The sequence below is a fragment of the Tiliqua scincoides genome, chromosome 3, assembly GCF_035046505.1.
Source record: "Tiliqua scincoides isolate rTilSci1 chromosome 3, rTilSci1.hap2, whole genome shotgun sequence".
Classification (NCBI taxonomy): Eukaryota; Metazoa; Chordata; class Lepidosauria; order Squamata; family Scincidae; genus Tiliqua; species Tiliqua scincoides.
The window spans coordinates 64,676,659-64,702,244 of record NC_089823.1 but is presented as its reverse complement, the minus strand read 5'-3'; the positions used below and the strand labels follow the sequence as shown (position 1 = coordinate 64,702,244).

The window sequence follows — 25,586 nt, the reverse complement described above, 5'->3', positions numbered from 1 at the left end:
AATACAGATGTATTGGGAAGCTGCAGCAAAATTCTGATTTCTGTTGTCTGTACATGTGGTGAAAAATACATGTGCACTTATTACACATTATAAAATGTATGTGAAGTATACGCATATTTGCTTTATGGAAGTACAATGTCCTATATGTGCGAATTAAAATGTGACTACCACATCCTCTTACATTTTCCCCAATAAAGGGATATGCCTTCAACAGGCTTGAAATAGTTTTCAGAGTGCCAGATGGAGCTGTACACCTGGCAAGTATTTTACAAGCTTACCTACTGGCTTAAATAGCACCTTTGGGAAATGATTTTTATTTGCAACTGCTGTGTTGCAGGGCAGCTGCTAGACCCAAAGATCACACCCACACTACAATCCTATGCAAATCTACTTAGAAGTAAGTCCCATTGTGTTCAATGAAGCTTAATCCCAGGAAAGTGTGTACAAGCTAAGTGCTGTACACTTGGTGCTGTGTGTACAGGCTAAGTGCCAAACAGCCCCAGAGTCCTTTTCATACAAGATGTTTACGTTTTTGGAAGGAATATCTTTTTTTATAAGTAGGTTAAGGTCACAATCCTAACCAGGTCTATTCAGAAGTAAGTCCTATTGTGTTCAATGTGTCTTACTCTCAGGAAAGTGAGGTGAGGATTTCGGCCTAAGCTTCTCAACTTAAAACAAGAGTCTTCGGAGTATGTGTTTCTGACACTAAGACATCAACACACTAAAATACATATAGAACTTGGGCTTGGCAATAGCATTACATAAGCTCCAGTAAGTTACAAGGAAATCCACTGCCTTTTCCATGTATTTCTTTGAATCACTGCCTAGAAATGTGAAATCTGCATAGGAAGGCTATCAAGCAGCACACCCTGGATTATGGCTTCCACTGGAGGAGAAACCATTGGAGTCTTATGATGTCTTTGTAATATTTGTTTTATTTACAAATATAGATGTTTGAGCATTGGGTGCAGTTAGGTAGCATCTCCTGCAAGCCACAACTGCTACATAAGTATTAAAGCATTTTAGTGGTCAGCTCTTTTTCTTGGCTTCTGTTCCAGTCAGTAAATTCTAACTCTCTGCCTCTTCCAGAATCTGTCTTTCACCACACACTGAGGGAAGAAGGGACAAATTTAAACCTTCCTCTCCTGTAGATGTATGAGAAGTTTTGAAGGGCCTTTGTAGGAGGCTCCCATTCAAGGAGTTTCTTGGGCCATTAACATTTATTAACACTCTTTTGTCCATTCCAAGAACTGACTCAGAATGGCCTCAGGGCCTGGCCATAGCACCAACATCCTAAAGATTCAAGGCATAGCACCTTGAAAGAAGAAGGGGATGGCAGAGGAGCTTATTAGTATAAGTAGTATTGTAGTTATACTAATCTGTTGCAGCAGAAACTAAGCTTGGTGGCAGGCACCTTAAACATATTGTGGCATCAGCTTTCATCAGGTGCACAAAATGTTGTCTTCAGCTGGCAGTTTTCTAGATACAAAAAAATGCAATGCAAAAAGCGGTTGTGACATTCCATTGTTATGCATGGTACAGATATGAAAGAAGATTAATTCAGAAAAAGTAAAACATCCAGTCAGAGTTGGCATGGTCTACTCCCAACTGAAAATAAACTGACAAGATAAAGAGCAGGTGGCATCTTTAATAGTGCTGGCACAGTGAGTGCCAACATGTTGCACTTTCCCAACCCATTCTTCCCTACCAGAGCTCCCAGAACTCCCTACCCACCACTGCAGCTAAAGTTTGGGGAACCCTCAGCAATGGCATGGGAAGCTTCAGGGGCACTGAATACCAAAGTAGTTTCCCTTGCAGTTTCTCCTTCCCCTGTACACATTCCCATGCTGCATCCCATGTCATTGCTGAGTTCTCCTCCATGTGGGGGAGAGATGCAGATATTGTAGGCACAGAAGGAGCCCAAGGCTGCAATTTGTAATAGGTATTGGGTAGACTTACACCACAATCTTATGTCTGTCTGCTAAGCAGTAAGCCTCCTTGACTTTAATGGGACTTACTCCCAGGAAAGTGTATCATAGGATTCAGCCTTAGGGTGTAATCCAGTAGACATGTTCCTTGGGGCAAGTCACATTGAACTTGGTGAGGCTTACTTCTGAAGGGACACTCACAGGACTGTGCTGATAGGTTTTAATTCTAATCACAGTTAGTAGGGAGTAAAGCACCATGGAACACAGTGGGATGTAACTGATTAAATAATAAGCATCTGCATAGCACTTTTGAGGGTTCAAAACACTCCATATGTGCAATATTTACAACAACCCTGTAAGGGCAAGTATTATTATTCCCATATTATAGATGGGGGATAAGGCTGAGAAGGAACACTTGCCTAAGGCCACCTGGTGAACTCATGGCAGAGATGAGATTCCAGTCTGGGAATGCCTATTGATCACACAGGGCCCAACCCTATCCAATTTTCCAGTGCTGATGCAGTTGCAATGCAGCCTTGAAGTAAGGGAACAAATGTTCCCTTACTTTGAGGTGGCCTCTGTGACTGCCCCCATCTGCAAGATGCAGCGCATGCCATGTTAGCATGGATACATCACAGTGCTGGAAAGTTGGATAGGATATCCAAAGTTGGATAGTTGGATATCCAACTTTCCAGCACTGGTGCAGCTGCAACCCTGTAAGGGAACAAATGTTCCCATACCTTGAGGAGGCATCTGTGACTGTCTCCCCACCACAGGATGCAATGCACACCCCATTGGCACAGCTGCACCAGCACTAGAGAATTGGTTAGGATTCAGCCCTCTGTCTCTTGTACAGTCCCATGCTACCCTAGTTTACTTCTCTGACACTGCAATCCTATGCTTGCCTACTCAGAAGTAAGCCCCACTGAATTCCATGGGACTCCGGGGTAAATGTGTATAGGACTGCAGCCTGAGGGCCCAATCCTATCCAATCTTCCAGTGCCAGTGCAGCTGTTCCAGTGGGTCATGCACTGCATCTTGTGGTGGGGCAGCAGTCACAGAAGCCCCCTTAAGGTATGGGAACATTAGTTCCCTTACCTTGGGGTTGCAATGCAGCTGCACAGGTGCTGGAAAATTGGATAGGATGGGGCCTTGAGTAGGATTTTGCTATCAAGTAGTCTGGGCCAAGTTTGATGTGAATAGTTGTCAGGCCATACCAAAGGTTACAGGGCCAGAGATTTATGACTGATTTATCTCTTTGCAAATAGTTTTAAAGCCAAGGAGAACATCATAGAGATCTGCTGTGATCCTGTGATCCCACCACAGGCTTCCCACCTTAGACAGAGCACCTTCCATGCAAGAAACCTGTGGTAGTCCTGAGGCTGGCAATGCAACATATTTCCTTGCTACATGTCTGGTAGGTGGTAGATAGCCAGCTAACAGCCCAAACTTATGCATGTCTACTCAGAAGAAAGTCCCATTAGCGTCAATGGGGTTTACTCCTGGGAAAGTGGATAGGATTGGGCTGTGATTGTGCGGGGCCTGGGGGGGATCATGAGAATGCAGCAGGTTTCTCAAGGAACAGCTCAGGGTGCCGCCTCCTCTCCTCTCCTCTCCTCCCATGCCAGGCTGCAGAGAGTTTTGCAAGCGCGGTCCTGCCAGCGCCTGCCTGGGTCTGCTCTGCTCGCACTGGCTCCCCAGCTGAGCCGAGGCCAGGAAATGATGTCACGGCCCGGTTAATGAGTACACCTTGAGTCACTGGGGAAAGACAGACGGGGAGGAGGCAGAGGCGAGCAGTCGGTTCGGCGTCTCCGACGAGAGAGGGAGGCAGAGAGAGCGTGTGAGCCCGGCAACCTGGGGAGGCAGTGGGAAGGGGCTCCATGGAGAAGGAGGGGGGCTCCCCGTGGCCCTTGGGGTTGCTGAAGACCTTCGACTCCGGCGAGTTCGTGAACTGGGAGAAGATCGGCTCCGGGGGCTTCGGGCAGGTTTACAAGGTCCGCCACGTCCACTGGAAGACCTGGCTGGCCATCAAGTGCTCGCCCAGCCTGCATGTGGATGAGAAGTAAGTGGCGTCGGCCGGGGTGAACGCAGCAGCCCCCGGGGTGCAGAGCGGACCGAGAGCCCAATCCCGTGCATGTCTACTCGGAAGCAAGCCCCTTTCTAGTCAGTGGGGCTTACTCCTAGGTAAGTGTGGATAGGGTGGTGGCCTGAGGCTGCGAACCTATCCATATCCTGGGAGTAAGCCCCATTGACTGACTTCTGAATAGACGTGCATAGATTGGGCTCTAAGGGTACAATCCTATCCACACTTTATTGGAATAAGCCCCATTGACTACAGTGGGGCTTACTTTTGAGGAGACGTGCATAGGACAGGGCTCTGAGGCTACAATCCTATCCAGACTTTACGCGGAGTAAGCCCCATTGGCGACAATGGGATTTGCTTCCGAGAAGACATGCATAGGGTTGGGCTCAGGCTACAATCCTATCCACGCTTTTCTAGGAGTCAGCCCCATTGATTCCAATGGGACATGCTTCCGAGTAGAACACGTGATTGGGCTTTGAGGCTGCAATCCTGTCCGCACTTTCCTGGGTGCGAGCCCCATTGACGACAGTGGGCCTTGCTTCCGAACAGACATGCATAGGGTTGGGCTCTGTGGCTGCAATCCTATCCCGGCTTTCCTGGGAGGAAGCCCCATTGCCTGCAGTGGGGCTCCCGAGCAGACGTGCATCTGACTGAGCCCCGTTTCCCAGCCAAAGGCACGCGGGCTCAGAGTCTCCATAGCTTGTTACGGGGTGTAGCCCGTGTGCGCTCCTGTCTCTTGGTGGCGCCGGGGGTGCGCGGGGGCTGCCACCCCGTGGCGCCGTCCCTTACCTGCGAGCGAGCCCGCTTCCCTCCGAGCGCCGTGGAGGCTTTGGGGCGGCTCGCTCCGTGTCCAGCGTCCGCTCCGCGCGCGGCCAGGCGTCGCAAGGCTTGGCGACGTTCAGCCCCTGGCAGGGGGAGGCGTGCGATGCGGAGCCGCGAAGGAGGAACGAGGAAGGAGAGTCCCGGCTGGGAACTGGGCTGCTGCCAGTGGCTCCGCGTGGGGGCGTTGAAGCCCTTGCGCGCTTTCCCGGGAGGAAGCTTGATGGAACACACTGGGGCTGATTTCTGGGCAGGGGATTGCATGGGCCGTAGTGCGGGTGCCTGTTTGCAAGCTCCCGTTTCCAGAGGGCAGAGTCCGGCGGGGGTGGTTCTTGTTTACAATTCGCCGATCGACTTCTTAAGGAGAACTTTGCCTCCGTGTAAGGTCTTCCGCGGCTGAGCTCGGCAGCATCGGGGGTGACTCTGCAAATAACTCCCTTCTCCAGTTTGCTTTGGACACTTGAGGCAAGGTTGAAGGCTGCAGTCCTAGCCACACTTTCCTGGAAGTAAGCCCCATGGACTATAATGGGACTTACTTCCGAGTAGACAGGCGTAGGCTGGGGCTCTTAAGAGTGAAGGGTGAAGGCTTCAATCTTAGCCACGCTTTCCTGGGATTAAGCTCTATTGACGATAATGGGACTTACTTCTGAGTAGACAGGCATAGGCTGGGGCTCAGAGTGAAGGGTCAAGGCTGCAACCGTAGTTACACTTTCCTGGGAGTAAGCTCCATGGACTATAATGAGACTTCTGAGTAGACACGCATAGGATGGGGCTATGCCTGTCTACTCGGAAGTAAGTCCCGTTATAGTCCATGGGGCTTGCTCCCAGGAAAATCTGGCTAGGATTGCAGCCTTCACTCTTGCCTCAAGTACCCAAAGCAAACTGGGGAACACAGTTTCCTAGGAGTAAGTCCCATTGTGTTCAATGACACTTGCTCCTGAGTAGACACGCATAGGAGTGTGCTGTGAGTTTCCTGCGCGCCTGCAAAAAGGCAGGCGGGGAGCCCGCGAGGGGCTTTGCATGCGTGCAGTGAAACGCCATAATTCCGCTTGATAATCTCTGGGGATTGCAAATCGAAGAGCCGTGCTTGGAAAGCCGCCTCTGCACCAGGCGCTTTCCACGGTCCCCAGGACTTGCAGGACTGTTCCATTGCGCCGGCTGCAGTTCCCTTGCCTCTGGAGGTTCCTCCTCCTGCTGTGTGTGAAGCGATTGTTTTCATTAGAGGGTGCCTGCCTTGGCCCTCAACTACATGGTAGCTTTGCCAAGCCAGGCGAATTTGCCTGCAGATTTGCACTAATGGAGTCTTTGTCATGCACCTTTCCATAAAAGAGCAGTTGCCTGCAGGTCTCTGGCCTCATGCCTCCCCCAGGGTTATGCTGCAGAGGAGACCTGCAAGTTGTTCTGCAAGGGGAGAGGTGATGGCCTGCAAAGGGACTGCTGGGGAGAAGGGAGAGGCCTGCTGCCTGGCTTCCTGGGGTGAAGCTAGCTGGCAGTGGTGGCTGGCTGGCAATGCTTTCATTTTTGATCTTTGTTATTACCTTTTTTTATTTGGAAGGCTGCTCTCAAATGAGCTGCTTCAGCCATTTCTGCCCAACAGTGCATAAATGCAACAGGGATCAAAAGTGTATTACCCAGAAATGGGCAGAAAGGGATTAAGCCAGCAATTTTCAACATTTTTCATTCCATGGCACACTGACAATGCACTAAAATCGTCAGGGTGCACCATCAGGTTTTTGACAATTGCTGAGGCCCACCACACTGCCAGTGGGGGGGGGGGGCTCACGCCCCCCATTGGCCCTACTAGTAAATGACCTTCCCCCAAATTCCTGTGGCACACCTGTGGACCACTTGTGGCACACCAATGCACCATGGCACAGTGGTTGAAAATGGCTGGGTTAAGCAGTGTTCCTGCTCAGTTATTGTTTATGATGTCAAGTCTTGTTGCAGACGTTCTGCGCACTCCAATTCTGAATGTCTTCAGAAGCAAAATCGATCTGGGTGGCATTTTTTTACTTCTGTCTAATGTTGAGCCGCCACCAGGGCCTTGCATTGAACCTGGTAGCCCTGAACTGGTTGCCCATCAGTAACATTTTCAGATATTCTATTGGTGTTGGGAAATTGTTGGCTGGTGTGTAGATGGTTTTGCAGATTGAGTCCTCATTTGATGGAAATGACAGAACTGCCAATTTGATGGAAATGACAGAACTGCCACAGGTGTTTTCACCAATTCCAGCAAAGTGGGACTTGTGATACCTTGGAGTCGATTTTGGCAGTAGATTGCAACTATTTGGCTTCTGATCTAACAGCCTATAAAGTCTTTTTAATTTGAAATTCCATCTCCTAGGCTAATTCGTTCTCTTCGGGCAACTTGGAAGGTATCAAAAAGGATGAAACTGATTGCTATCTTTGCATTTTATTTGGTACTTAAGTCGGCTAAGCAAAGCTTTAGCAACCCATAAAAGTCAATTTTCACATGACGGGCATGTGACGTGTAAATACTGTATTGCCATCACCCCACCCAAACTTAAGAGTGTGCCCTAAAAGCACATCCTAGATTCTTGGCAAATTGGGTAGGTTCCACAGCAGATAAGAACATAAGAACAGCCCCACTGGATCAGGCCATAGGCCCATCTAGTCCAGCTTCCTGTATCTCACAGCGGCCCACCAAATGCCCCAGGGAGCACACCAGATGAATGAATATGATACGGTGCTATAAGTACTACATGACTATATTATGCCAGCTCTGTTATGGATATTTAATTTTCAAACTTTGGATGTTTTGCCAAAGATTCTTCTTGCACATCAAGAGGGACTTGCTGAAGACACTTTAGACCCAGTAAAACTTAAATATTGTAGTGTTTTGTTAGATTACCTTGTCTGCAGTCTTTAAAATCTTAAATCACCAACTACTCTGTACTTCTGAATACAGCAGCTTACATATAGGAAGACAGCAGAGATAAAACTCTGTTTGGAATATACAATAGTTACCAAGATTGTATTGCAGACAGTTCCACACAACTCACTATTTTCTCAGTTTTGAGCAACGTATATTTGGTCATATTGTATACATGACCAATATACAACCCATTAGCACTGGAAGTAAGGAAATAGTGCTTGGGATATGTTTTGTAAATATATGATCTAGTTAAAAAGGGTTGCTAGTGTACACGCTGTGTGAGAATGAATTTCAGAAGGAACCTTGGAGGTCACCTAGCTCAACCATTTGCCTGATGTTAGGCCCATCCACTTGCCAGTTCCCACAAGTCAAGCTACTTACTCCCAAGCCATGGTAGCCAAAGGCAATAGTTTCTTTAGTTGAATGGTGTGGTATGGGACAGATGATCCTTTTCACTAGCTGATCTTGAGGAAATACTCCTTTTTTGGTCCCAAGTGCAGTGATTAGTTGCTCTGAATGTGTGCAAAACCATCCCAAGTCATCAGTGGAATCCTACTCAGAATCCTGAATTGGATAAGAAGGTCAATAGTTATAAAAGATATTTACTGCTGTTCAATAGTTAAAAATAAAAACAGTATTCAGAGCAGTTTACAGAGCCAAAAAAATGAACATGGGAACATGTTCATGGGAGTTCTCTGTCTCAGAGGAGCTCACAGTTTATGGGACAGACACAAGAGACACCAGCAAACAGTTCCAGGCAAAGATGCTATGTGTCTGGACAGGGACAGTTATTTCTGCTGAATTATGAGACCCAGTGCCTCTTTGCCCAGTTAGGTGGGCATAATAATGGCAGACAAGCTTGTCTTGCTGACAAGACAATTATTATTAACAGTATTTATATACCGCTTTTCAACTAAAAGTTCACAAAGCGGTTTACAGAGAAAAATCAAATAACTAAATGGCTCCCTGTCCCAAAAGGGCTCACAATCTAAAAAGATGCAAAAGAATACCAGCGGATGGCAAGACAATGCCATAATAATGGCAGAAGAAGGCTGTTTGCCATTGTTGAGCCTTCTCTGCAGTGCACAGCTTCAGGAGAGTGTTGGGTGTGTTCTCAGGTTGCACATGATGAGCAACAGAGGTCTTGGCTATCGACCCATCTGAACTTGAGTGCATTCAAAAACACATTCCAGATTCCCAGCAATTTGCCAGGCTCCCACAGCAGATGGTTCAATGAGGCAAGGTCTCCTTGAAAGTCAGAAATTCACCCTCTGTATTGGTCACGGTTTTCCATGTCCAATATCCTATCTAATGACCCACAGAAAAGGGCAGAGGAACCAAATTCCTGTTGGGGGGGGGGGAGGCCACAACAGGTGCATATATGTTTTTACTTGCAGTGCAACTATAACTTGACTGGAGAATTTGTTTTTAAGGTTTTGTATTTGTAATTTTTAACAGACTTTTTTTAACAAACAAAATGTATAAAACAAAAAAAACCTATACACTTAAAAGCTGAATGTCTGATTACTTTGTTTGAAATGGTTGCCATTTTCTGTGTAAAAAGGTTGGAACTGGTTCAGAATCAAGGCAAGCAAGAAGTCTGAGGTTCAGTTTTGGCTCATAGAAAAGTTTGAACCAGTTTTTGAGTATGGGTTTTGCTTGATTCCCTGGTTATAAAAAGCCGTGTACAAGAGTTGCTACTGAAATTTCGAAATTTAAAATTCCCTCACTGAGACAAATAGTGAAGGGGGAAAAACTGCAAGTACTAGGTGGGCATTTGTAGAAGTGGGACATCCTTGTTGCAAGAAGAGTGCGCAAAGCAAAGCTCTCAAGGAATATGCATTTCTTCACTAGTGTTTCTTTATCTTCCTGAGAGTGTCTGGTATTTCTGATTTGTGTATGGAAGGCAGGCTTCTATACTTAGTGATTTTTTTCTGGTAATGACATCCTCTGGTTCTCAAGTGTGTATGTGTTCAACAGAGGTGGAGACTGGTAACAGTGTGATACCAGGATCATTTTACTAGTTGTATGTCGATAGCCTGCATGGGATAATTGCATTATGTACTCCTTTTACTGTAACTTAGACAAGGGTCTTGGTTTTCAAACTGATTAGCCTTCATTGTTAAGCACCTGATAGCATAGTGAAGGAAGTTTGAGCTTGCTTACTCTTTGAGCGCTGACCATTGTTACAGTGGTGTTTGTCCTTGCTTGTTGGTACAGCTTAGAGGTACAATGAATATTTTTGTTTCTAAAAATGCCTTGCTGCAGGAAGTAAGTTAATCTCAGATTTTGAAAGAACAATATGTGATTCACGAATAAACTGCAATGTTAAAAACTTTGCAGGTAAGTGGGGGATTAAAGGGCTCTGGGCTTATTTTTAGCTGGGTGGAGCAACATTGGATATGAAAATGAAGAAGGGTAGTGTTATTGCCACTAGAGATGGAGGCGAAAGGCAGGCCATAACTTGGCTTGTCTCCAGTCACACTGAGCTGAATTATTTTAGCTTATTCATAACTGTGTGTATAATGGCGATGAAATATGTAGTTGTTAAACCTGTTCAATGACCTTTGCCATACCTAAGCACAAAGACATGAAGGTAACTCCAGTAGCCACTGCGTTGCACAGTCCGTAGTGTACTGTGGCGGGGGGGGGGCTGCTGCTGTGGTGGTGGTGAAGGGATTCAGCCATGTCAGGTAGGCTGCTGGTAGGAACATCATTCTGGCTTAGTTGAAATGACAGCTTATGCCGTCTTGGCTGGGAGCAGTTCCCAGCACACTAGGCCCTGCCTTAATCAGGCATGTGTTGGCTTGTGCTAATAAATCATGCTTGTTGCAGCTCCAGAGGTCAAAATAGGCAATAGAGCAGCAGGAAGTGCTTTAGGTGCTTTTATCTGAAGTGCAAACAAATGAATACCATGTAAGCAGGATCTTCTCCTTAAGGCCATTGTAACATTAAAAAAAAAAAAAAGTTCTGTGCTGGTGGAGCATAGGGTGGCAAGGCTTCAAGAGTAAGTATCATGGAGGGATGCTTATTACATGGCTTATCTGTGTTGCATTGTCAAACTGTTTCTACCAAAGAGTAACTAGTAACTGGATTCATTTGTATGGCTGTTTGCTCCTATCCAAGTGAGACCTCTGGTCCTGTTTCCTTTGAAACGCCTAACTGCTATACATTCACATCTGGGAGTTCCACTTACTGTGATTTGATTTCCACAGATGGTGTTTGCACTCAAGGGTCTGCAGGTTCCATTTTTGTCTGGGGGGACAGGGTGATGATGGTTCATGCTTGAGAATGGAGAAGCAACGCGTAACACTTGTGTAATTTCTCATGAGTTCAGCAGCTGTGTTGACATAATTTCTTTTCTTGTGAACTCGGTAGCAGTGTCCATATTAGATTTTTCCATAGATCCTGCATAATGATGAATCATCTTGATGCGTACTTGAAAAAAACTGCCTACTTGGCTTCCTTGTCAACCTGGCTGTAGATGGAATTGTATCTTGGGTTATGTGTGAAAGCTGGGTAGCCTACAATAAGTGATAAATCATTTCATCCACCTTCCCCAATTCATCTTTAAATTCTGAAGCTTCCACCTGTGACTTAGTCTCTGGAGAGAGGAGAAATGGCAGTCTGTGGTCCAGTAGTCAAGGAAGCCAAGTTGTTGTCTCCACTGTTCTCCCAAGTATTAATACCAGCAAGCATTGTTTAGACTGTGTGATTGTGAATTAGAACTTGATAACTATGGGAGCAAGTTATCTAGCTCTTGGCACTATTAAGTTTGTTGGCTAAATGGGTTTTTTTGCCCTCTAAGTGAGTAATGACATTGATAAGCACCCCAGGCAGGAGATGATTGCAGATTAAAACTTTCTTCCAGCGAAGCACTTGTATTACTCTGAGCCATTTGTTCACAGTGAGATATTTCAAACTGAACAAAAGAAAGGGCTTCAAGATGTTGGAGAAAACTAGTGCAGTTGTTTTCTATTACTGTATATTCTTTTGCATTACCTTAGCTTGTGTTACTCTGAGCTTTCAAAGGTCATCTGTAACCCTAGATTCCATGGTTCCTTACTGTCCTTTATGCCTGCAACCCTCACTCAGAACATCTGTGGTATTCTTTGTGTGTAAATTCCCTTTAAAAACTATCTTCCACAAAGCAATGGTTTTCAGACTTTGTTCCCAACCAAAAAGAAGCAAATATACCTTCACTGGCTCTCATTTATCACTTGTTACCATTGCTTTGTCTTACCTCCCTTCTCTTCCCACTTGTAAAACATTTGTTCTTGGGTCAGGGGTTGCTTGTTGGGTTTTTTTTAATGCTACCTTAATGTACCATGTATGCTAATGATACTGTAAAATAATTGCTACAAAGTTGTTCACAACCAGAGAATTGTAGTCTTATAATTTTTCTGAAATTAAAATTTCACCCTAGCATGGCATTGTTGCTTGTGTGTGTGTGTTTGAGCCATTTGGGGACAGGGAAGCATTTCTTGTTCATGTATGGAAACTGTTTTAGAACCTACCTTTTTTTGTTAAAAAGTGATATACTAAGAATATTTAGATGACCTGCAATTCCGGTAAGAGTTCAAATGTGAAACTTAAAACTGCTAACACAATGGTTTGACTGTCACTTTTAAATGTCGAAGGTAATTTTGTATGTTTGAAGAGATGCTGTAATTACATTGAGTCAGCAAGGAAAACAATAGAAAAGTAACTTTGTTGTGCTGTTTTTTTTTAATGTGGACAAGGCTACCAAGTAATATATCTGAATATACCTTCCAGTGAACAACATTTAATATTCTGTAAATGTTGGTCATGCACTTTAAACCCAGTGGTTTCTCTGTTCTTAAACTGTGCCCATTGTGTGTGTGTTTCGGTTAAGGTAGGGAAATCCATATATAAGACTGAAGCTGTGATGTCTGAAATAAGACATCACGTGGCCCCACTCTCCATTTCTTCCAACAAGTGGTTGAGACTTGGCTTTTTTGTTCTTTTGGTGAACTGTGTAGTCAGGTTGCATGTTTGGCACTGGTACCTTGTCAACTTTATGTCTACATCTTGTAGGTCCATATGATGCCTTTATTTCTATAATTGCTTGTTGACTCAGTGGACAGCAAAACAATGTTTTGGGAGAATATCCAAAAGGGGCACCAAATTCCCATTCTTTCTAGGTGGAATTATTTTGGATTAAGGAGCTGTTTCTTAAAAATGGAAAAAAGAGGTTGCATTCTTAAGTACTCTAAACATTTCCATTGTGGAAAGAGACCAAGCTAGCATGATCACAGCATAGGGTATTGTGTACTTTTCTGTCACATGAGTGATGTTGCCATGGGCAAGTCATGCAAAACATAATTTTTTTTGAAAGATTAGTATCTAACTAATTGCTCTTCTGATTGGACCTCTGAGCATCACACTGCACAATAGGTTGTATTGCTGCTTCTTGCCCTCCAACTAGATAACAGTAGCCAGGTGCACTTGGATGTCGCAGTGGGGTTGGGGTTGGTGGAGTAGCGTAGTGGGAAAGGCAGTGGTAATACTGCATATCCAAATTGCCATAATGTTACAAAGCTTACTTGAATATGTCCAGAATTGGTTTGTTACAACCTTTTTAGTAGTGGCTGAACATTCTCATTGTGTTAACAGGTTATGCGTAATAAAAATTTGTACTAATTGAATGGCTGGCCTTCATCATAAAGAACTAGCACTGAAAGTCATGACTCTTCAAAATGTAACAGGAAGTCACATGGTTACCTGTAAACCTTAGCACAGTGGTTCCTAAACTTTTAGTGCCATGACCAGCCTTGTCCTCCATGGTGGGTTGTGATGCTAGGCTCTCTATCCCACGATGAAACATTACTGAGGGCCTCTGAAGGCTGCTTCTGAGTTATACCAAGCCCACAGTCTACTCCATTGGCCCCTGAGCACCTATGGAATCAAACTGGAAGTTGCATCCACAAACCAGAAGTTGCTTCTGGTTGCTTCCACAGGGGCATTCTGGGGGCCTGCGGAGGCAAATGAATGAATCCTGGGCCCAGCGCAACCTGGAAACTGCCTCCAGAAGCTCCCAGTGAAGCTTTGTAGTGCAACAGAGAGCATCCTGTCACAGCTCACTGCACATCTGGTTGTGACCCATCAGTATGTTGTGACCCACAGTTTGGGGAATGCTACTTGGAAGGATGAGGTTCTAAAAACTTAAATGGGGGCAATTGTGATTTTTTTAAATGCAATTGAATCCTTGCATCTGACTGACATCTTTGCATTGTATGATTAAATGAAAACCTTTCACACAGAGATTCACTTGCTGTGTATCCCCTCAGTTCTGGAAGTAATTCTTACTGATATTTAGATGCTTGAGAGAGTTATTATGGGAGGGCATAAGTACCGCTTAATATTTCTGTTCAGTTTGTTTTTTTTTGGGTTAGAGTAATTCATAAATTGACAAACTGTGTCAATCTTTTTTCTTGTTGTTTAAACTTGGGCTGTGGAACCCTAGGGACCTAGCTGGAATGTTTTTTAACCGAATGGGTACCAAACAGAATTTGGCACCATGGTGAATGACTGTTGTGGTTGCAGCAGGAGTATCTCTGTCTCTGAATTTTGTAGCACTTGAAATGTAAGCTCTCTGAGCTGTGTACAGAGGACAAGATGTACAGCCAAGAGTACTTTTCCTTCACCTCTGAGGTGGTGTAGCTGAGGAATTCCATCCACTTTTTAGAAACTGAATCTTTCAGACAACTTGATCTGTCTTTAACAAAAGGCAAAATGTTTGCAGTTGTCAATGGTTCTGGCATAGTAATGAGTGAGCCAGGTGTTGTTGTGTCACAACTGCAGTAACACTGGCATTTTGTGAAATATAACTGTTGAGATGGCAAAGATCTGAATGTCGCATTTCTACAAAAATGGGACCTATTCAAATGTGACTTCAGTGAAACATGATCACTTATTCCCAGCAGAAGATATTTAATAATATTCTTGAGGGTGTGGATATTTGTGTGCAAAAACAGAACTAGATTTGGAAACTATTTCTCAGTTGAAAATGGGGAACTTCATGGCAATTTCTACAATCCCTTTTTTTAAATAAGGAAACCGGTTCTCTCCTACTGTTCTTCCAAGTCTTGTTTCTGGAGTTTTGGCCCCCACAAGATACACTTATATTCTTGTCCTGTTTCTGTTTCTTTTGCTTGCCTTGTATCACCCATACTTTCCATCAAGTTCTTGATCTTGTAGAACTGTTTTGTCTTTCAGTCTCGCACTTTTCTTTTTTGGGTGGCTGAATGAGTAGAAGGTAACCTCTTCCAAAATGTAATGTTGACTTAAAATACCATGAAACATTTCCATATTATAAGAAATGAAATTCATGATTCCTTTGTGGGAAATGATAGTCTTCAGAATGTTCTCATAAGATATTTGCAATTCCCAATGCCTTTCAAAAATGAATTGAACTGGAGTATTTGCCCATTCCTCCAATTTGCCCATTCCTCCAATTTCTTTTGGGCAGTTTATTGCCCTCCACATTTATGGCTGTCTCTTGAAGCAAGACGGAAGTCAGTTATTGGCAATTGGAAATAATTAGATTACAATACAGTATACATAATGGTTGTAATTAGAATATAGTTTATTTAATTGGAGAACAAGACCTCTTAAGAAACTGAAGAGTACAAACTGGACAATGAGAGTTTTCAGTGCCCAACAGAGCTTAAATATGGAGATGAGTCATGAATTCATGTAGCTCTCAAACATGGGGCTTGTTAACTGGGTGAGTTAAATCTGGTGTCCTATACTGCCCATCATTACTTCTGGCTACCTATAGTGTATAAATTGCCATAATTTTTATCAATGGAAACTTTGGAGTAGAACTGTGAGTAATATTGAGCTTAATTTTTAAGTTGACTTCTCCCTGCCTCTAACAGTTCCATGTTAGTAGAAATTAAACAAGTGAGTTTCTTAGATTGAAGAAACAAGTGATATACAGCTTTACCTGTTGAATGTCTTGAGCTATGAAAGGCACAGTACTCAGGAAAAGAGCAAATGGTAGTAATCCTGACAATACCTTGTACTAATATATTGTCTGAAACTTAAAAATTACTTATTCCAAAAACATAAACAAATATTGAAGCGTTTTCTTCTAGGATAGAACTGAGTCCTTAGTTTCAAAAGGTTTGTAAGCAAGGCAGAGTTCTGGAAAGTGACTCTTAATTTTTACAACTGGAAAACGAGATGGGTGGAATTCTGTCTAGGAAGATCCAAGCCTTGTACTTTGAAGTCCTACTTTTGTAGCTTGTTCAGAGATTAAATAAGCAAATTTAATTTTTTCACTGTCTCCTGCCAGATCATTATCTCTCTTTGGAGTAATAATGAAGCATTTAACTGGCTTCTGTCAGGAAGCAGATGCTAGAAACATACACTTTTAAAGCAGTACTGCTTGCTTAGCCAGTTTTTGTCATTGTAATTTGGAGAGTACAATCTTTTGTGCACTATAATAAAAGTAGATCTATATAAATAGGAGACAAAAGCCCCTTAAACAATACAAAGAGAACAATCAAGTGTATAAGAGGAACATTGCTGCATCCCTTCAGGTTTTTCTGAAGAGTCTTTGAGTACTGCTCCTATGGTACATGGGAGCTACACCTGATCTACCACCACAAACCACTTTTATGTATGTTTTGTCAAAAGTTGTCTTTACCTCCTTGAATTGAATAAGTACCAAATCAAAATTTGAAACAAACACTGTCTCCAAAATGAAGTGTGTTCAGGCTAGTTTTGGGAGTATCTTTAAAAAAAACTCACTTGCATAGTGACAAAGCCTTAAAATGAGGTATTTGAAAAATACTCAGAAAATATGTGCTATTGGCTTGCCCAGAATGCTTCCCAAATACAAGTCATGCAAAATTTAGTGTTAATTCTGTATTTAGTGTTAATTCGGGGAAAATGTCAGCAATGGGGTTGTTCACCTTGGGCTGAGAAGCAGCATGATATAGAGCAGTTATAGTATGGAGTAGAGTAGCCTTGAGTTCCTGTTGGTGTGAGAAAGGCGGGATAAAAATCCTATAAATAAATGACTTCCCGAGTTATGGACATCTGATTTATGGACAGATGTGCCAAAATTTTTGCGCAAGTGCAGTACATCCTTCAGTGGTGCTTTCATTGAAGTGCATTAGGACTGGGCTGGCAAGAGCTGGATGTTTTGACCTATGTACATTTCGACTTGCGTATAGTTCCCTGGATTCCAAACTGCACATGTGTAGGAGATGTGTAATCTAAATATATTTGGCTGCAATGGAATACAGTGTTACCTGGGAGTAAGTCCTGTTGAAGTCAGTGGAACTTCCTTCTGAGCAGGAATGCATAGGATTGTGCTGTCATTCTGTTAAAACTGAGATTCAAAGGTGAAAGCAAGATAAATGTGCTTGTCTCTCTTCTGATATTTCATCAGCTCGAATAGATGTGTATTATGAAATGATGGAACAGGGCTTTACCATCAAAAGCTGTTGATGCAGTATGCCTTCTGCTTTGTGCCTAAGCAGATTCAGCTCGAGATGTCTCTTAACATTGTTCAGGTACATACATTGAATTGAGGAGGCCAGTTCTTGTATTCTGTTGTCTTGGTAAATAAGATATAAAACAAGGAAGAACTTTCTCAGAGATATTCCTGTTCACTGAACTTTCCTAACAGTCAGCTAAATTCTTTCACCAACAAAAATTGCACCATAATTGTTTTAAAAATCTCCGCTCCCAAGACTTATAACAATGTGTTTTCTAAGGCCAATTGTTCTTGGAATGATCGCTATTGATGAAATCATGGGAATTTTAGCTTTCTTTTATTAGCTTTTAATCCTTAAGTTTCCACTGAAGTGTTTTACTTCTGGATGTTGATATCTTGAAATGTGAACTCGGAATTTTCTTTCCTGTACATGTCCAGTGTTGGCAAACTAGTGACTGGACATAGGCATGTAGTATCACAATACAGAACAAAGGAATTTGTCCTGGCTTGGTAATTTTTATTTTACATGCTTGGACAGCACCTGCTGACCACCTGCAGTAATTCCACCTTGGTATCCAGAGAAGTCTTCTACCTTTGTGTATCCCAAACTAGCTGAAGCTTGATGAGTTACATGCTTGGGGGCTAAAGCTGGTGGTTCTGTTCATTTACTGACACTCCCTTTCTTTATGTCAAAGCACTTGGTGTTTCTTTTCAAAGGTAATTATCTCAAAGAATATTTGCTTGAGGGCAGTAGTAGCAATTGCTGTGGATACTAGAAAGAGCCCCTTTCCAATCTGTTCCCACACCCAAACGAACAAATATTTCTAACTTTTTTAAAAAGACATTTACCTTCTCACTTGTTTTTACTCATCAGCCCTGGCAGCCAACATTGAACCTCCTACATGTAGACTTACTAGTTAATGACTGTGTTTCTAATTTCTGTGTTGAATAGTCACTGATTTCACTGATTTCCCACCAAACTCTAATGGCAGCTCTTTTCTAGAGCATGAGTGAAATCATCCCTCCCCCAATTGTTCCTATTTTAAGTAGGTGCACTATCTGTTCTCTTGTTTCTCTGGACTGCATTTGTATGTAATGGATCTTTCCTGCAGTTGTGCACCAAAAGCAAGTACTACCCGGTCCACTGGGATCACTTGTCTCAATTTGTGAACACTTCAAGAATTCTTTGGTGCACTGTCCTTTGCATTGTCATGCTAAAGGACACTTAATCTTTAAGGTACAACAAGGCAGTTCGTTTGCTTAAAATAAAAGACAGTCTACTGTTCAGTACTGGTGTCCAGGCTGTATATTGTCTTAAGCATTAGCAAATAATTTTGGAAATTCCTACTAGGAATCCTGGGTTCTCTGTGCTTTTGCATTTCAAACAGCTTTAGCGACTGGTTTCTCATCTTGTTGGCTGCAGCCATATGCAAGTTAGATCGGTTTTGTTGTATTTCACAGTTTGTCCAATGGGGACTGTGAGGAGCATAATTCTCTTCTTGCACAGCTCCAGATGTGGCCCGCAGGGAGCCTGTATCTGGCCCGCGGCCAGTCTCTGATCCCCTGAGAGCCCCTGGCCCAGTTGACCAAACACAACTAGAGTTGGGCTTGTGGGGTGGGGGAACAGAGGTCCATATAAGTGTGTGTGCTTTATTTCTTGGGCTCTGTTGGTGCTTGGAGAAATTCTGGACATTTGAGCCCATTCATTCATTCATTCATTCATTTCAGTCATTCATCTAAGTTCCATCTCTAACGTATTTATTTAAATTTTATACTTAATTTTTTTTCTGGCCCTCAACACCATGCAGTATATTTGATGTGGCCCTTCGGCCGAAAAGTTTGGAGACCCCTGGCCAAGGAGAATGCATGCTAACTTGAATTGATTGAACATTTGTTCTCGCTCCTTCCTCTGCCATTGTTTTAAGCAAAATGTTGGCTAAAGGAACTAATTGCTCATTTCAGGTCTCAAGTTTTTGGACCTGTTTGAGGGGTGTGTGAATATCTAAAATTGGAGGTCACTTTGACAAATCTGAGATAATGAAACTTAAAGTCCTTGATGGTGTCCCTAATACATTTAATGTTGCTGTGCAAGTAAAAATAAGATAACCTCCATATATACCATTACGAGCTCCTTGGAAGAAAGGCAGGACACATATGGAATAACTTTTAGCTCTTTTAGACCTGTGAAAACATAGGAAGCAGTTCATTTGAGATTGATGTTCTGCTTTTTTCATTATTTTGCAGATAAAATTCAGTACTGCATTGCATATTTCATGTTCTTTGCAAGGGTTGTAATATGAGTTTTATGATACTGAATATGCCTAACCTTTATGCCTGTAGAGGGTAGGATTATTATTTCAGTCAAAATTGCAATTTGTATTCTAGTTTACGGATAAATTATTTAAATGAGAACATTAACTGTAAGATGATCCTCTGATTATTTTCTCCTGTAGTTTTATGTGAAGCTCATTTAATGAATGGTTTCGATTAGATGAAATGCATACAATTTTGCCATTCTTATTATGAGTAGTTTAATCCCAGCACTGGGTACAGAGGAAGCCCTAACCTTGGAAGTGGCAAATGTACTTTGCTTTCATGAATCTTAGGAAAATGGGGCTATTTGTATGATTCAGCTACCAGTTTTATTGTTCCTGCTAGCTGTGGTATAACCTTGCTGGTTTGAATTTGCGCCTGTGACTTTCAGTAAAAGCTCGATAAGGAATAAACTAGAATGTTTTTATCTTTTTAAAGAATGTATACTCTGCCTTTCCCTTGTCAAAGCAAAGGCCCACTGCGGTTTACCAAATGGTCACAAGGACACAACAGCAAAATAATGAAGCTCTCAGACCAGTGCTGGGTTCCCTCTGGCCTGGGCACATTGTCTTCGTTCCTCCCTTCAGGGCATGCAAACTAGATGGTATATTGAAATGTGAGGTTGCCACCAAAATATCAGCCACAGGTTTAGCATCCTCTTCCTCATGGTAATTGACTAGTAAGGCCTGCCTGTGCAGAAACAGTATCGCATATGCCAGTGGTACTCAAACTTTTCCGGCCCCTGGTTCCCTTGACCCTCGTGGCTGTTGGCCATGACTCCCCATCATGCTCCTGAGGGCTGGAAGTGACATCATTAGACAGGAAGTGGCCAGAAATATTTACTATATTAATATTAATTACATTAATCATATCATTAATTAAATGCAAATATTAAAAATATATTAATACACAGCAATATACATGCTTTATAAATGATCAGCTGCTGATCACTGTTGGAGACAGGATGCTGGAGCAGGTAGATTTTTTTTAATGTTTTATTTATTTATTACAGATACAGGTAAGATACAGGTAAAATTGGATAGACTTAGGGTTAGGACTACATAGGTTACACACAAGGTGGTGGCCATCGATTACAACATACATCAATCCAAGCGAGATTATTCATCAATACAAAGATTAATCAATATGATAATCTACTGGTTAATAGTTTAATTAAACAATAATATTTTTTCTCTAACCTTATCTGTCTCATCATAAAAAGGCTTCAAATTTTTACTTATAGACTCTTATCTAATTCTTAATATCTAATATCACATCTAAAAGGAATACCTTCAATTACAATGGTATTACACACTTCAATATCTCTTATAACATGTTATATCATTTTCCATATCATTTTCCATATCTATCCAATCATAAAAAGGCTTCAAATTTTTACTTATACACTCTTCTAACCACTAAACTAACATCTAAAATAAAATCTCTTATCTGATTCTTAATTTCTAATATCAATTCTTTTAAAAAATAACCCTTATTTATCTTAATACCATGGAGCAGGTAGATTTTGTCTGGTCCAGAAGGACTCATTTTTTTAAACTTTGTAAGCATACCAATAGAATTATTTTATCAAATGAACTTTGTGAACAACCAGTCTGACCAACATTACACACACACACGCCCCTGTGGACCCCAATCCAACTAGTCATTTCTCCCATTCTCCTTGGATAGGATTGAACCCTTTATTAATTCAATGAAATTAAATTTTTCCAGCAGCTGGTGGGGAAAACAAAAATAGACCATGAAAATATATCAGAGCTGATAAGGGTTTGGTTAGGAAGCTGATTTGTCTCCTATACTAGGAGATGCACAGCTCAAGCCTATGCATATCTACTCAGAAGTAAGTCCCATTAGAGTCAATGGGGTTTACTCCCAAGAAAGTGTGGATAGGATTGGGCTGGCAATCACTTCATCAATGGCTGATAAGTATTCCCTTCAAATTGAAAGATTCATCACTTTAAAAATACAGTCTTTCCTCTTCAGTCAAACAACAAGGTTAATACATCACTTTAAAAACAGTACCCTTTTTCTGCTCCTGGCCAAGTAAAGTGTGTGCTCGTCTCTCCCCTCCCCCCTTTGCCAACTGCATGGAAGCAACTTTAAGAGTCCTGGTGACTGGTAAAATATTTGGGGCGGGGAGGAAAGCAGGAAGGTTTGGAGATCGAAAGGGGGGAGTGGAAGAGGGAGGGGGTTGAAAAGAGATTTCACTTTGATGAGAAGCGATCCCAGGCTGGGAACTAGGAACCAACCAGACAAGGATCAATGAGGGTTTCTTTCTGACGGTCAGCAAGGGCAAGGACTGCAAACTGAGCATACTCGGTATTTGCCAGCTGAAGGGTTGGAGTCGAAGAGGACACAGAAGGCAGGAGCCTTGGAGAAGAGGGTGGGCAGCAGCAGCCACTCTCGCAGTCCCTCTCGGGAGCAGCTGAGCAACCCCCGATTCTTCTGCTTTAAAAAAAAAAGCGCAGAAGACAGAGGGGCTCTGCCCAGGAACGGTGGTGCGACTGTGTCACTGCAAGAGGACAACCTGCGCCTCCCTTGTGCATTCATGGCACCTCCCCAGGGAGCCACGCCTCACAGTTTGAATAACACTGACATATGCTGTTAGACTGTTCACGTTATGAGAAGATGCACACGACGGTTCTAGGCTCGATCTGGGCTAACATAGGAGGTGGGAAAAGGTCCAATTTGTTCTTTAAAAAGAGGCAGTCAGCCTAGTGGAGAGAACAGCAGCCTTTCTATGGGAGATCATTAAGAGTCGGGCTAATGAACAACAATGATGCTGTAGTCGAGTTACCTGTGGATTTTATGTAGTCTTTGTATTATACCAATTAATGTTCCTGTACTGTACATATAAACTAGATCTTTGTAAACTTTACAGACAAACCTTATAGCTAAACTAGATCTGTGTTCTCTTTTTGTCTAGGGAGCGTATGGAACTGTTGGAAGAAGCAAAAAAAATGGAAATGGCAAAATTTCGCTACATCCTTCCAGTTTATGGCATCTGTAAAGAGCCTGTGGGCTTGGTCATGGAATACATGGAGACAGGATCACTGGAAAAGCTCCTGGCCTCGGAGCCATTGCCCTGGGAACTACGCTTCCGAATTGTCCATGAGACCGCTGTGGGCATGAACTTCCTTCATTGCATGTCTCCGCCTCTTCTGCACCTGGACCTTAAGCCAGCAAACATATTGCTTGATGCCCATTATCATGTCAAGGTATGTCGAAGACCTAAAGTTATTTGGTCCCAATTATCACCTTTGGCTCTGTTACATGATTAAAGACTGAGAAGCTGGTGTAATAAAGCAAACACTGATCCTTGAGGCATCAAAATAAAGGCTCTCATCAGTTATGTATATTGAAACTTAGTCAAAAGTACAGTAAGTAATTATTATTACTTTAAAAAGTTGTAAAACTTGCTAAGAACTGTAACTCTCCATACTAGCAGAAGGCTGAGGATGATGATGTTTTTTCACAATAATAAACGAAAATGTAACTGCCTGTTAACTCCAGCTCTCTGTTCCCCCCTTCTTGGTTTTGCTCTTTCTGTACAGTTCCTGCTCCTTGAAGTAAGTTCTTTTCTGTACTCTTCTATTTTTTACTAAGTTTGGTGGCAACAGCATACAAGGTTGCAGTTCACATGGTGGGGAGAGGGTTTTGGATGCAGGGCAGACTGGAGCAGTATAACTGGCTGCTAGAGGTTGGAAAACTGGGGGCGACTCCACCACAAATCTCTTGAGTCCAGAGAGTACCAGCATTCTCTCACCCCTGTTTCTGATGACCCTTTGGCAGGCTGTGAGTCCTCTTCTTATATTATTCTGGCATTGTGGGAATCGCTCACCGCCTCTCTTTCCTCTACAGCTGGGGTAACATGAACAGCCTTGGGCCATGGAGGGGGAGCCCATTCTGAGCACCCTACCATGCCAACATGGCCCTCCCCAGAAACCGGCAACTTGAGAAACTGAATTTGAACTTGTGTGGCAACTTGAACTTGTGACTCCCTTTCATCTGCTACAGGGCTGCTTGTGTTACCAAGCATTATTAGAGGGAGCTGTACTGAACTGATTCCTGTGTTGCCGGCCTGCTGTAAGAAGGGGCTTTAGAGCTTGCCTTAAAGAAGTGTGGACATTATGTACAAATTTCCCCAGAAGCCTGCAAATGGGGAGAAGGCCACAGCCTACCTGTGGGCCTAATGCTGTGTAGGTCTGTTCTAATGTATTTGGGGGAGGGGAAACTTGGAATTGGTACTTCTGTTTGGAAAAGGGAAGCTGTGATAACATGGCGGAAGTTTTTTTTTTAGGTAGGCAGGAAGTGCCTCTTTCCTTTAACCTGAAGTTGCACAAGCTCTTGCATACAGCCTAGGTCATACCTGGCAGGTAGTAGTTCTTGTAGGAAGGTACAAAGTAGCAGTGCACACAGAAAGGGTCTGGTCCTGGAGGATTGCAGGTGTCTTTCATCTCTTGTTTGTGTCAGGTGCTTTAGCCCAAACAATGAATTTCCACATAGTCACATCTTATATGGGAGCTGGAACTAGTAAAATGGATCTTGCAAGGTCTTCATTCCAGCTTCTCTGGAGCTGAAGTTCTGTACAATGTGGTTAGTATCTTACTATTTAATCTATAAAAACAAAACAATTCTCTAGCTTCCAGTTTGTGTTACCTTCATTGTAAGAGTGTAGTAAAATGTACTGAAACATTGGAAACCTAATACAATAGAAACTTAACTACAGATCTTTAAAACTGCATTATTTTTACTTCGGTATTCACAAAAATGCTAAATACTACACTTTATTGCAAGATTATAGTAAATTGCTTTGATAAACTTCATATTTTTAATAGTCAAATGATTTTGCTATTTTATTCTGTGACTTTTTAAAGAAGAACCTATGTATGTGTTTAGGCTAAACACATACATAGGATCTTCTTTAAAAAGCCATGCATTTGATAACATGCATCTCTTAATGATACGCATAACAAAGTGAAATTTTAAGGTGATTGCTTATTAAAGTTGAATCACTCTTAAGACATCTTGAGTGATTGCTCTAGAAGGGCTTGTTGCAGATTCTTTCAAGTTACATAGCTTGTCACATCTCTGTCATAGCTCTATGCTGTGTTATCTACAGGAGAGAGGCTAGTCCACTTAAACCACTTTTGAAGGACTCTGGAGCACTGGATCAATGAGTGTTCTGAAAAAGCTTAAATTGTTACTTTTCCAACCACTTCACTAGGTAGTTGATACCTGTCCTTCTTAATACATGCAGTTTAATATTGATTTAAAAGCATCTTTTAATATTTCAGTGAACCTCCTTGTAGAGTTTTGAACTGTAGGGTAAGCACAAGGACCTTGAAACAATAGCTAGGTCTTGACCAGCTGTTCTCAGACTTTCAAGGTTCTGGAGCCCTTTATACTGCTTAGAGAAGTCTTGGTACATGTGCAGAATCTCAGGAGGCGCCGGGGCTAATGCAGTGCAGAGGGCAGCCACTTGTGATGTGCTCAACCCTGAAAGAATCTCGGGGAGCCCCACAGCTCCTAGGAGCAGACTTTGACAAACACTGGCCTAGACCAGGGGTCACAAAACTTTTCGACCAAAGGCCCCATCAAATATCTGGCATAGTTTCGAGGGCTGGAAAAAAAAACTAAATATAAAATTTAAATAAATACATTAGAGATGGAACTTAGATGAATGAATAAATGAATGGACTCAAATGTCCAGGACTTCTCCAAGCACGAACACAACCCAAAAAATAAAGCACATTTAAACAGACCCCCATTCCCCCACCCCACAAGTACACCTCTGGAAGTGTTTGGTCAGCTGGGCCAGAGGCTCTCAGGGAATCAGAGGCTCGCTGTGGGCCGCATCTGGCCCCCGGGCCGGGGTTTGCAGACCCCTGGTCTAGACCAACCTTTTATGAGAAATGTATCAGGATATAGGTTCATCTTAAACTTTCACTTGGTCATGCATGTCACTGATTTAGTATTTTATTCTATGGGAATCAATATTTTGTATTTCACCTGGCAGCCTGTGATAGTTGGCAGGATATGTATTTGCTAATA

General features: G+C 42.7%; 1 protein-coding gene across 1 annotated transcript in view; it reads left to right on the top strand.

Annotated features, from left to right (window-relative positions):
• The first annotated feature begins 3,808 nt into the window (after positions 1-3,808).
• RIPK4 (receptor interacting serine/threonine kinase 4) overlaps positions 3,809-25,586 on the top strand; it is a 30,674-nt gene continuing 8,896 nt past the window's right edge. Inside the window, exons 1-2 of the mRNA XM_066621298.1 lie at positions 3,809-3,990; positions 22,459-22,750. Coding sequence (XP_066477395.1) covers positions 3,809-3,990; positions 22,459-22,750 — 474 coding nt within the window. The remainder of the gene's footprint in view (positions 3,991-22,458; positions 22,751-25,586) is intronic.